General features: G+C 31.2%; 1 protein-coding gene across 1 annotated transcript; it reads right to left on the reverse strand.

The window, feature by feature from the left end:
* Nucleotides 1-6,887: 6,887 nt before the first annotated feature.
* On the reverse strand, nt 6,888-10,704 carry LOC137830242 (pectinesterase). The gene is made up of 3 exons (XM_068637440.2): nt 9,749-10,704; nt 9,337-9,497; nt 6,888-7,734 (listed from the first exon to the last, which is right to left on the reverse strand). The coding sequence occupies exons 1-3, from the start codon at nt 10,552-10,554 to the stop codon at nt 7,040-7,042; spliced, it is 1,662 nt and encodes a 553-aa protein (XP_068493541.1). The 5' UTR covers nt 10,555-10,704; the 3' UTR covers nt 6,888-7,039.
* Nucleotides 10,705-11,515: the final 811 nt, after the last annotated feature.

Genomic DNA, 11,515 nt, shown 5'->3' on the forward strand with positions numbered 1-11,515 from the left:
AGAGGAGGAAATAACATTATTTGGCTTGGATTTCAAAGTATACAATAATTCTTTTGGTGTGTGTTGTTTGCATTATGTAGTTGAAGTGAGTCGAAGCTAGTTGATAATTGGTGAGAGAAGTTGTTGCCCATAACACAAAGCAGATAGAAAAGGAGAAATGTGTTCTATCCATGCTTGAAAGTTGGAGGATAAGTGAGGGAAAAGCCAAGAACAAAGCATGGAGAGAAGACACCAACCTTCAAATTCGCTGATTAGTTATGTAAGGGATGTGATACGTGACTGAGGATTTTCAGAAAATGTTAAAGAAGAAAAGGCACAGATAGTGATATTACCACACAAATAAATGATAAATTATCGTAAAACATTTTATTTTTATTTTTATAAACACTGTAGTTTCTTTAGTTCAAAAACAAATTTTTTATCTGGTTTGGAAGATCATTCCATCTGAAAGTTTTCCGAAACTAAAAATCCATTGAAGTTGAATGAATAAGCTAAAAGGAAATTGAGCATTTGGGTGGGTTCCCACTTACACACCAACCTAGCCCTACATGTTCATCCCATTTGGATAGACTCAAGATGGCATAATTGAAGGGATATTAAGTTACATTATGCGTTTCAACCGCACTTCTCGTTCTTTCGTTCTTTTCAATCCTTTTCCATCAAATTAAATTGTCCTCGCTTCAATGCGCTAAAGTGTGTATATATACAAATTTATCTTTCAATAAATTTAGAAACTTAAGTTGAATTCATTACATAGATTAACATTAACACTTAAAAAGATATAAATTCAAAAAATCTTAACACATTTTAACAAACTTAATAATAATAATATTAGTAGATATTTATTTAAATATACTGATATTCAATACACTATAAAAAATTATTAAATAAAAACTAATTTTAAAAATTAAAATATTTAAAATAATTAAAATTACTGATATTTAAAGTAATTTTTATTATTAATAAAATTTATAAATTAAAGTTTATATTTAATCTAATTAATTATTAACAGGTGACTAAAATTTTGGTAACTAACTAAATACAAATTTAAGAATTAATTTAATTTAATTTATTTATTAATAATAAAATACTTTAAATACTAATAATTTTTTTAGTTTTTATAATATTATTTAATTTAATTAATATAATAAACATTTTTTTTATATTTAAAATTGGTTTTTATTTAATATTTTTTTAATATTTTTTTAACTAAATAGTTATTTTAAATAGTTTTTTTTTTAAGTTTAATTTAATATAGAATAGGTTAGATCGTATACTCGCCTTTTCCGAACACTTTTACGATAGAGAAATAAAACATAACTAAACTAATTTCTTCATAAATCAAACTTATGATATATAAACTAATTTATAAATATTTTCTTATATAAATTTTCATTTTTTACTTTGAATAAACTAATTTTAGTTTATAAAATTTATTTATTTCCCTAATCTAGTTTCAATCTATAATTAATATCTCATATGATTGTAATCATGGATATTCTAAGATTTTAAGTAGGCAAAGGAGAAGGTGGGATAAGATTGTTAAAACAAAAAATATAGTATAAGGAATATTATAGTATTAAAAAGATTTTTGGGCGAAATAAAGGTAGTATTAGCAGCATGTGGAGAAGAATAACTTTGCACTATGATTCTCTCATAAAATGATTGAAGTTGTGGTGCATGTGTATGGCATATGCCATACAGCATTATTTGGTTGGACCAATGTAAATTTTCCTTAAATTGCTGCTTTATCCCATAGCAGGGTTTCGAGAAAGGAGAGATAAAGCTGCACGTTAGCAGTTCATAGACCAATAGTTATAAACCCAAAGACAAAGAACCAGCACAACACCAAATGGTTATTGCTTCTTATCAGATACCACAAAATACACTCAGAAACTACAAGTTTATACCACAAACAAAATGCTCATCTTTCCCTTTCAACATAATTGTTCATTTTAATTTCTCTTATTTCAGTTCAGATGCTTGTTTTCGTACATAAAAGTGTAAATCCATGTCAAACCAATAATTCATCCAACAAAGAAAACTTCAATTTTTATTTAGAATGTATATTTTACTTTTTAACTATAATGTTTAAGGATTAATTTAACTCCAAATTATATATTTGAAGGAATTTTTTTCATTAAATTGCAACATTTTTGTATTTTATTACGTAATTAAAGATTAAATTATCACCAATTTACACTATCAAAGAAAAAAACTGTGTACTTAAACAGTAAGGTCCTATAACTATTTAAATTAATTATACAGCCAACTTTATTACTTCATTTCTTTATCATACACTTTATTGTCAAGTTTTCAACTTTTAGATGTTCTATTATTAGTTTCTTTTCATATATTTACCTTTATATTTTCAATTTTTACGTTTTTTTATTATCATTTTGAAAACAAAACATCTCTTTAGAAATATTAATGATAAAAGGGATATTCAATTATTAGGTATTTTGTTACTTTTTGAAATGAAAAACTTATATAGTAAAATTTGCAAAATAATAATAGCTTAATAGTAAACCATGTGATTAAATCAAACCTAGCTATTTTACTTATTAGTATTATTAATTAACATTAAAATGGAAATTGTATTTTAAAAGAATAAATATGAAATGAACTAATTATTTGTATTGAAAATTAAGGTTGTAAGTTTTCATTATAACATTGAATCAACTGCCACAGAACAAATCATCCCATCATCATTATATAATGAGTCAGAAAAATGGCATTGGTGTAAGGCGATGGAGTTATGAAATTAAAAAAGCAAGAATAAAAACAAAGGATGCATGATGAAGTTGGAAAAGGCAGAAAATTAGCTGGGATGAGTAAACATTTTTTTGTTCTGCACTCTGATTCGTCGTTGTTTGGTTCAAAATAAAAAGAAGAAAGAAGAAAAAATGAATTAGGTAAGGCTTTGGTCAGAAAACGATTGCACGGTATTGACATAATGACACATTACCATGTGCTTCTGCGTCCTCCCACATGCACCAGTACGCATTTCATGCTCATTTTCTTCGTATCTCTCTGCAGCAAAAGATAATACACACATGTAAATCGTATTTGATCAGGGCTCAATGAAAACACTGACACCACTTTTCTCTCATTTTTGTAGAAATGTGTGGATTATCAGAAAAATTTCCTATTTATATCTGGTTTTAATTAACCATGGAATGATTATTTGCAAGTACATGCTTTTACACCATTAGATTGTTTAGAGTACATGTTTGGTTGGTTGGTTGGCTTTCGTATCATATATTTATATTATTTCTCTTCCTCAGACATGCTTCTAGTTCTAGCATACTACCTTAAACTGTCATTACCAAATTAATTAAAAGATGTTTCTGGAAATGAAAATAATATAAGGTTGTTTTGCTTTGTTCTTTTTCTTCTTTGTCAGCAGCTCTGCAGTGATTTTATCATTGGTCTGAACGACTCAGGACAAGATTCACATATAAATTAAAAAAATAATTAAAATATCTAAGAAAGTAGGCTTAGGACCCACAAGTTAATGATCCCTTGAACATGCTCACCACTAAAAGGTAACATCTGTAGCCCATTTGTGTCCGAACTCCAAACCTGTGGTGAAGGTTAAGATGCAATCGTAGAGTATGTTTTTCATCACTTTAAGTAGTTTTGAACACACATAAAAGCCATCATCAAGTTCTAAAATACTTTTACAACAACTTTTATTCTTAGAAAAGATGATGACAAGAATTTTAGGGATTTTTTTGAAATGTTTCGATACATTTTTGAAGAGTTTTCTGAAAATTAATTTGTCAAAGACAAGTTTAAATGAATAAAAAAAGTTGTTTGGATATTGAAATGTTTCGGTTATCGAAAACTAGTAGAGTTCTTTATATAGCAGACTATGACTTCCTATGGTCTTATCTCGAGTTATGAAATTATGCTTTGATATTATAAAAATAATCTTTATTTATTAGAACAATATGTATTTTCTATAGCATGTTGGGAAGCATCCACCACACACACCGGTAAATCTGACTTAGTGAATTACTTAAATTTAATCAAGAATATTGCAATAGTTTTTTTTTTAAAGTACAGATTTTTACATTTGAATAGTATTAAATTTAATATTCATTTTAAAACTTTAAACGCATGCTTAGTATCACATAGTTTTTTTTAGTAATTAGAAATATTAATATAGATAATAAATTGTGTAACGTTATATAAAATGGTAAACTAGCGAATAAAACCACTGTAATAAACATAAACCTAGAAAACATAAATAATTTATAGCATAGGTAAGGAAATACTAATGTATAGAAACATAGATTATAAAACAGTTTAATTATAATGAATACCTCGACTTTACGTTTACTCTAATCCTTTCTTTGTGTTATTCTATTTTTTTTCAGTTCAAATCCAATGTAACAGATAAAAAAATTATTCCTTTATTTTTTTCTAAATATCACTCTTTTTCTTTCTTGTAAAACTATTTTAAATCTTTCATACATAAATTATTAATTTACTACCGTTTAATATAAATCAAATTTAATTATCAGTAGTAAAATAATATCACACGTTTATATTAATATACCAAAATAATATGTCCTTACAAGTTGTAAGTTTTATTAAATTACCAATTGCGGCTAATTATGTGTAAATTATATGTTTAGTAGGAGTTAATAATAGAATTAAATATCTCTTGTATGTTTTGTGGGGTAGAGGAATGAAAGAGTTATTTGGACACCTATTATAATGTGGACTTTTGGAAATGTAAAATAAAATTGGTAAAGCTCATAAAAGAATGAATTTATAGGGTGCACGAAGAAATACCCCCAGTTATGAAGTTTTATAGGAATGAAAGCCCATAAGATTAAAGAAGAGCAAGAAACTGGGCCATTCAAAAGGTTGGTGTAGTGATGAACTAATGAGCACACGTGCTTGGTGATAACCCAGATTCGTTGGAGCTGATACTTTGAAACTGTTCGACATTTCATGTGCTACTTAATCCTTTTGAGGATGTGACGGGGGTAAGCTGTTACAACTTACAACAAAATGAACACTGCATATAGCTCATAGATCACTTTGCTTTTAAGGAATGGAGTGCCATCCAAAATCCATATCTATGCAAAAATGTAAGATAAACTTTTTAAGTTGATTTCAGTTTGTACAATATTACAAAATGGACTTTAAAGCTAACTCAATTCTATAAGACAGATTCATAATATTGAGGTTTGCACCCATTTATATACAATGAAATATTTTCATCTCTAATCGATGTGAGATCTCCAACATACAAAAACTTGATTTACGTCTTCACGATTGGCTTGTGGATGGTCGATCCATCAATTGATGCCCAATCTTATTACAATATTTACAGAATTTTTTGTTATTACTACCAAATCTTATCCCTTACCCTTTGATTAAAAAAAATTGGTATTTAAAACTTCTAGTAGTTAATTAGATATTTAAAAACTATTTATCAATAATAAAAACTAATTTAGAAACCAATAATTATTTTAATCACTAAAATAATTTATAATTTAGTCACCATAACAACTAATTATTTTTGTGTATAAAATTAATTTTTATTTAATAATTTTCTTGTAGTAATTATTAATGTGAGCATAAAAGGCTATTTATATACCAGGGTACAAAGAGGAAAAGCTATAAAGAAAACAGAAAAAATAATAAGGCTCAAGTCAAAACTCAAACCTAAAACATAACAGAAAAATAAAAACTATATAATTAACAGAAAAATAAAAACTAATTTTATCAACTAGTGCATTATTATTTTTCTTTAAGAAATTTAGTGCATAACGGGAATATTCAGTGGGATTAGTCACTTACAGAAGAGTAACACAGTCCCTTACAAGAGTAAATTTTGGATAGATAGTGAACAGGGCTACTATATATAGAAACTAAGTAATAATAATACACGTAACTTTTTTTAGGTAACCTTATAATTCACGTAATCTCATAAGTTTGGCTATTGCTGAAAACTGAGAACAATGCTCTACCTAGGACAAAGAAAATGAAAGTAGGAGATTCATATTAACTCTCATACAAAAATTAGATTTACGCTTTCACGATCTTGACTTGTGGATGGTAACTGACCATCAACTGATGCCCAATCTTATTACAATATTTACAGAATTTTTTGTTATTACTACCAAATCTTGTCCCTTACCCTTTGATTAGAAAAATTTGGTATTTAAAACTTTTGGCAGTTAATTAGATATTTAAAAACTATTTATCAATAATAAAAACTAATTTAGAAACTAATAATTATTTTAATTTTTAAAATAATTTATAATTTAGTCATTATAACAACTAATTATTTTTGTGTATAAAATTAATTTTTATTTAATAATTTTCTTGTAGTAATTATTAAAGCGATCAAAGACTATTTATATAAAGGGTACAAAGAGGAAAAGATATAAAGAAAAACAGAAAAAATAATAAGACTCAAGTCAAAACTCAAACCTAAAACATAACAGAAAAATAAAAACTATAATTAACAGAAAAATAAAAACTAATTTTATCAACTATTGCATTATTATTTTTCTTTAAGAAAACAGTTTTATATTTTCCGGTGTCGCATCTTTTTTCTAAGAATCATGATAGTTTCACACTTATCATAAAAAGGTGGGTGTTAAAAATGATAATTTTATTTTCTAAAAAGAAATTTAGTGCATAACGGGAATATTCAGTGGGATTAGTCTCTTACAGAAGAGTAACACAGTCCCTTACAAGAGTAAATTTTGGATACATAGTGAACTGACTACTATATATAGAAACTAAGTAATAATAATATACGTAACTTTTTTAAGGTAACCTTATAATTCACGTAATCTCAGAAGTTTGGCTATTGCTGAAAACTGAGAACAATGCTCTACCTAAGACAAAGAAAATGAAAGTAGGAGATTCATCTTAACTGTCATACTAAAACAAAATGTGTACATCTTTATCATATATAAGATCAACTCAACGAACCGAATCCAACAAGTGAAGGAAAAGAAAAACTGAAACTGAAAACACAGTTAGCAACCTTGAATAATGTTTCTCAACTCAAACCAGAGAGGAATGGAATGCCAGTGGTGTTCAACCAATCATTGCCTTGGATAAACTGAGCAACTGTGAATTGGCTTGCCTCAGTGGAGCTGTTTATGATCCTATAACCTGGCCATGTAACTCTGGCACTTGTGTTTGAACCTGGACCCCTATTCATGTACTCTCCATAATACAGTGTATCCAATGCAAATGTGTCATTCCATTCCAACCACCCTGCTGGGTCAATCAGATCCTCTATGTAAGATTTTAGATAAACAGTTCTTGAGTACGTTTTCCATGGACGACCTAGGTAGCTCTTGAAGGAGGATTTGACAGGGATTAAATCTGAGGCAGCTGCAATCTTGCAGTTGAAGATGGATATGCCAGTGTTTTGGTTAGGATCCTCTCTGCCTTGCGCAGTGAACAAGTTCTTTTGATTTTCGTTTGGCCTGCGTGCGTATAAGTTGCAGTTTTGGAACACCACAGCTGCATTGCCAAAAATGAAGTCTACAGTGCCATAAATGTCACATTCACGATAGAACTGGCGTAGGGAATGCACATAAAGTGTGTCTTGGTAGCCAACAAAACTGCAACGGAAAAAAGCCGAGAAGTCAGCACCACTTCTCAGGGCCACTGCTTGGTGTTTCTCTGGCCCTGCTGAGTTCTCAAAAGTTATACCCTTTGCTATGAATCCTTCTCCTAGAACAGCTGCAAAACAACATAAGTGTCAAAGCAGTAAGGATTAGATTCTGGATCATCATTCATGACTGAAACAGCCAGCAAAAAATTTAAAGCATTTTCATCTGTTAAAAGCAAAAGGCAAAGCATAGAAGGAATAACAAGGAAAGTGGACCTAATGGCGCTGAAAAGTAGTTGGAATGTGATGAGTATTATTATGCTGATCCACAATAATAGAATGCCCTTTTAGTTGGCCGTGGTAGACGCGTGGACCCTATACTTTGACCCACGAGTGTTGCTAACTCTACTTTTCGTGAAAATATAAATTAAAATAATTACATACTAACCCAAAGTCCTGCCTTCACGTATTGTATTTTTGTCTTATAAAGCAGTTCTAATTGAAAAATGGTATATACATCATTAAATGATATCCATATAATACTTAGAGAAAAAGAATATAAATTTAATAAGTATTGGAGATAACTCTGGTAAGGTATTTAAAAGAATGGATGGTTGTCCATTGAATTTATTTACAAGCTTTCGTGCAGGAGATTCAAAATCAAGGTTTATACTGTCAACTTCCATAAGAAATAAAAGAAATGATTTATTTAAAATACAGATTACTAATGTGACTGTGATTGAGATGCATGTCTGACAGAGAAGTCCAATTCATAATATATTGCAATATAATTGAAAATTACACAGGAAGACTGAGAAACACAAATTTGAGTCTTCTAAAGTTATTCCCAGAAAAGGAATAATTGACGGAAAAAGTGATGACAGAGAAAACAAGCATTTTACAATGTAGCTATAACCAGCATATTAATTAATTATAAAAGTCACAATATTTGCATTATCATATGCTCATATGAAAGAAAACCAGTATAAATACACATGGACCCATCAGCTATCCTTTTTCAGCATTATGTTCAATCACGGGAAAGCCGATTCTTCCAATATTTTTTCAAATTTCCCTGCTTCTATTTCAAACATTCAAAACCAAGTTGGTGTACGTGTACTACAACAAAAAGGCATTTTGCTAGTGCCATCACATGAATCTATATTACATATTAATATTTGTTAAATAACCGAAACTAGTCTGTGATATCTGAATTTTAAGGACAAGAGCGCATCAGAAATAATGCATCAGCCACTGCTTCCTTCCTCTAACGCTATTTTTCAATTCAATCCATGTGGGAACTGCACCACTGTGCCTTCACAAACCCAACAGTTGGTGTCTGTTCAAACCATTTAAAATTATTTCCCTACATTATGTATTTTAACTGCAAATTCACCTACCAAACTTAATTTACTATTAATTTTTAAACTAACATGTGGGTTCATCATCAAGTTGCCATTTTGGTTGTCTTCTTCTAACCTTTCCTAATGATTTTTTCTTTGTCTTTGACATCGCAGTCTCCATGGCCGCGAATTATACCATTTATCAAACTTTAATAAGTGACAAAGCTACTGATTAAGTCTCACTAGTGACCACAGTGATTAAGCCTCCCCTGGTTTTTCTTTTCTTTTTCTTTCAATTTAAGGTGGAATATCAAACCAATTAAGCAGAAGTAAATTAACTCATTGATCCAAAATATTAACAGAAGGAAGAAGAAGAAGAAGAAGACATACCAACAGTAGCTGATTGAAAAGTTGTCCACCCGTCCACAACGTTCCTACTGCCTTTTACTACTGTCTTCCCAATGCCGTCTCCAACAAACATCAGATTCGTCTTCTTCCTGATCACTTCCACGTTCTCGAAATATGCCCCCTCCTTTATGTGTATCACAAACCTGTTATCACACAGATTTAACAACACAGCTATAATATGTTTAACAATTCTGTTCTGTTCATTCTTGTGTAAGAATAAACATAACAAATAGTCATACATAAAAGTCAACATTTTAAGTAACATTATTACACTGATTTTTAAGAATCTCATAGTTTTTATATTTTAATCTTATAATTCATGATAAGATCAATTTCATTATTAATGTTGATTTTTTCTTATTTTCACGTAAGAAAAGGCATTTATGTTACGTACCTGGTTGTGCTGGAGTTGGGAGCCAAAGCTAGTGCTTCCCCTATAGTGGTGAAATTGCCAGTGCCATCTTTGGCAACGACGAGATCGAACTTGGATTCATTCACAGACGCTTGAAGAAGCTTTCGGTCTTTGGGAGACACCCACAAGGGGAAACCCTTTTTCATCTTTCCATATTCGGGGAACACCTCGGATTTCGAAGTTCTTGTCTTCACTCCAGGAACTTTCTTCAGCATGGCCAAGGAGTTGCTCATGTGATGTGATATCTCAAGCAACTTCTTCTCGATTCTGTCTCTCACACGCCCTTTGCTGTAAGCAAAGCCGTCGAGGCACGTGTACAAGTTGGTCATTGCTCCGCTGAGCAGAGTCTGCAAGTCATGGTGGCGCTTGGACCCTATGCTGCTCTTGGAGAGATCGTCGATGGTGGTTTTGAGCTCCAGGTTGGTGTCTTGGAACAGTTTGAGACAGTCGTCGAGGGCTCTCTGATCGAGTGGGTTGAGATTTCTGATCTTCTTTTTGAGGCTGCTGCAGTTGTAGAAGGATGATTTTACCTCGTACATGGTATGGTTGACCACAGAAGAAATGACTTGTGGGACAGATTTTGAGGTAAGATCTGGGAATGTGGCAAGGGTTGAGACACATAGGTCGGGGTAGAGTGTTCCTTGGCACGTGGATTGGGCTACTTGCATGTGCTTGTGGAAATGGAGGTGTTTTTCTGAGGATCTTGTTGGGGTGTTAGTGAAATGAGTTGATAAGAAGAGTAATGCAGAAATCACAGTGAGAATGGATGCAAGTGTGAGGTTGTTCATGGTGAGTTAGTTTATGTGAGTGTGTGACCGTGTAAGTGTGATTTATGTGCATGTAGGAGGGTGCATGCTGTGGATAAATAGAGTGGTTGGATTGTAAGATGGAGTGGGGTGTCTCACGTTGACAGTGTGAAACTGGAACTTTTTTAATGTGACATGGACCTGCTGACCGACAATGTTAAAGTCTCAGTATGCAACGTGTTATTATGCGTGAGAACGTTAATCATTTGGCTCCTACATCAACCAATGAAGCTTGAATTATAAAACACCTGCTTAATTTTCTTGTAGGAAAGAGTTCTTTTGACAGGGCCAACATTACAGAAAAATGTACTAAACTAACTTATGAATTATTAATAAAAGAAATAAAGCAGCAAAATAGGTCCATGTTCTTCTAGTGAAACAAAGAATTATTAGAACTTGGAGGCTTAAGGAGAGAGAGCGGAGAGAGAGTGGGAGAAGTTTGAGGGTGATGGCAGAAGCTTCTTTCTTTTTCACTAATTTTCCAAATGATTTTCAAGAAAAAGATTTATGGAGAGTTTTTCAACATTGGGGAAGGGTTGTAGACGTCTTCATTTTTAGAAAGTTAAATGCCAGGAAAAAAACGTTTCGGTTTTGTCAAATTTCATGAAGTTAAGGATGAGTATGCTTTGGAAAAACAGCTTGATTCCATTTGGATTGGTACATGGAAGCTTCAGGCAAACAAACCGAAATACAGAAGGCGAGAGAAGTTATTGCACATTCCGCGGAGTCCGACTTTACATCGAAAAGTCTGGAAACAGAAGAATCAACAGTGCTCTTATGCACAAGTAGTTATGGGTGGAAAAGCAGGTCGCGTTCAGAAGGAAGAAGATGTTGTTTTGCCACATGTTAGAGTTAATGCGGAGACGTCATTTTGGTTGGAGAGATGCTTCATTGGGAAAATGTTAAGGGCAGCGGATGTGCAAAAAATCAAAGAGAATTTTAT

Source organism: Phaseolus vulgaris, chromosome 7 (assembly GCF_051622355.1).
Source record: "Phaseolus vulgaris cultivar YP4 chromosome 7, ASM5162235v1, whole genome shotgun sequence".
In the NCBI taxonomy this organism is placed as follows: Eukaryota; Viridiplantae; Streptophyta; class Magnoliopsida; order Fabales; family Fabaceae; genus Phaseolus; species Phaseolus vulgaris.

What these genes read in the sequence shown, in the direction of transcription:
- LOC137830242 (XM_068637440.2), bottom strand. Translation starts at nt 10,554, where the DNA reads ATGAACAACCTCACACTTGCATCCATTCTCACTGTGATTTCTGCATTA. An exon ending in CCCAACTCCAGCACAACCAG is followed by an intron (nt 9,498 to 9,748) that starts GTACGTAACATA and finishes GTGTGATAACAG; the next exon opens with GTTTGTGATACACATAAAGG. An exon ending in TTTTCAATCAGCTACTGTTG is followed by an intron (nt 7,735 to 9,336) that starts GTATGTCTTCTT and finishes GTTGTTTTGCAG; the next exon opens with CTGTTCTAGGAGAAGGATTC.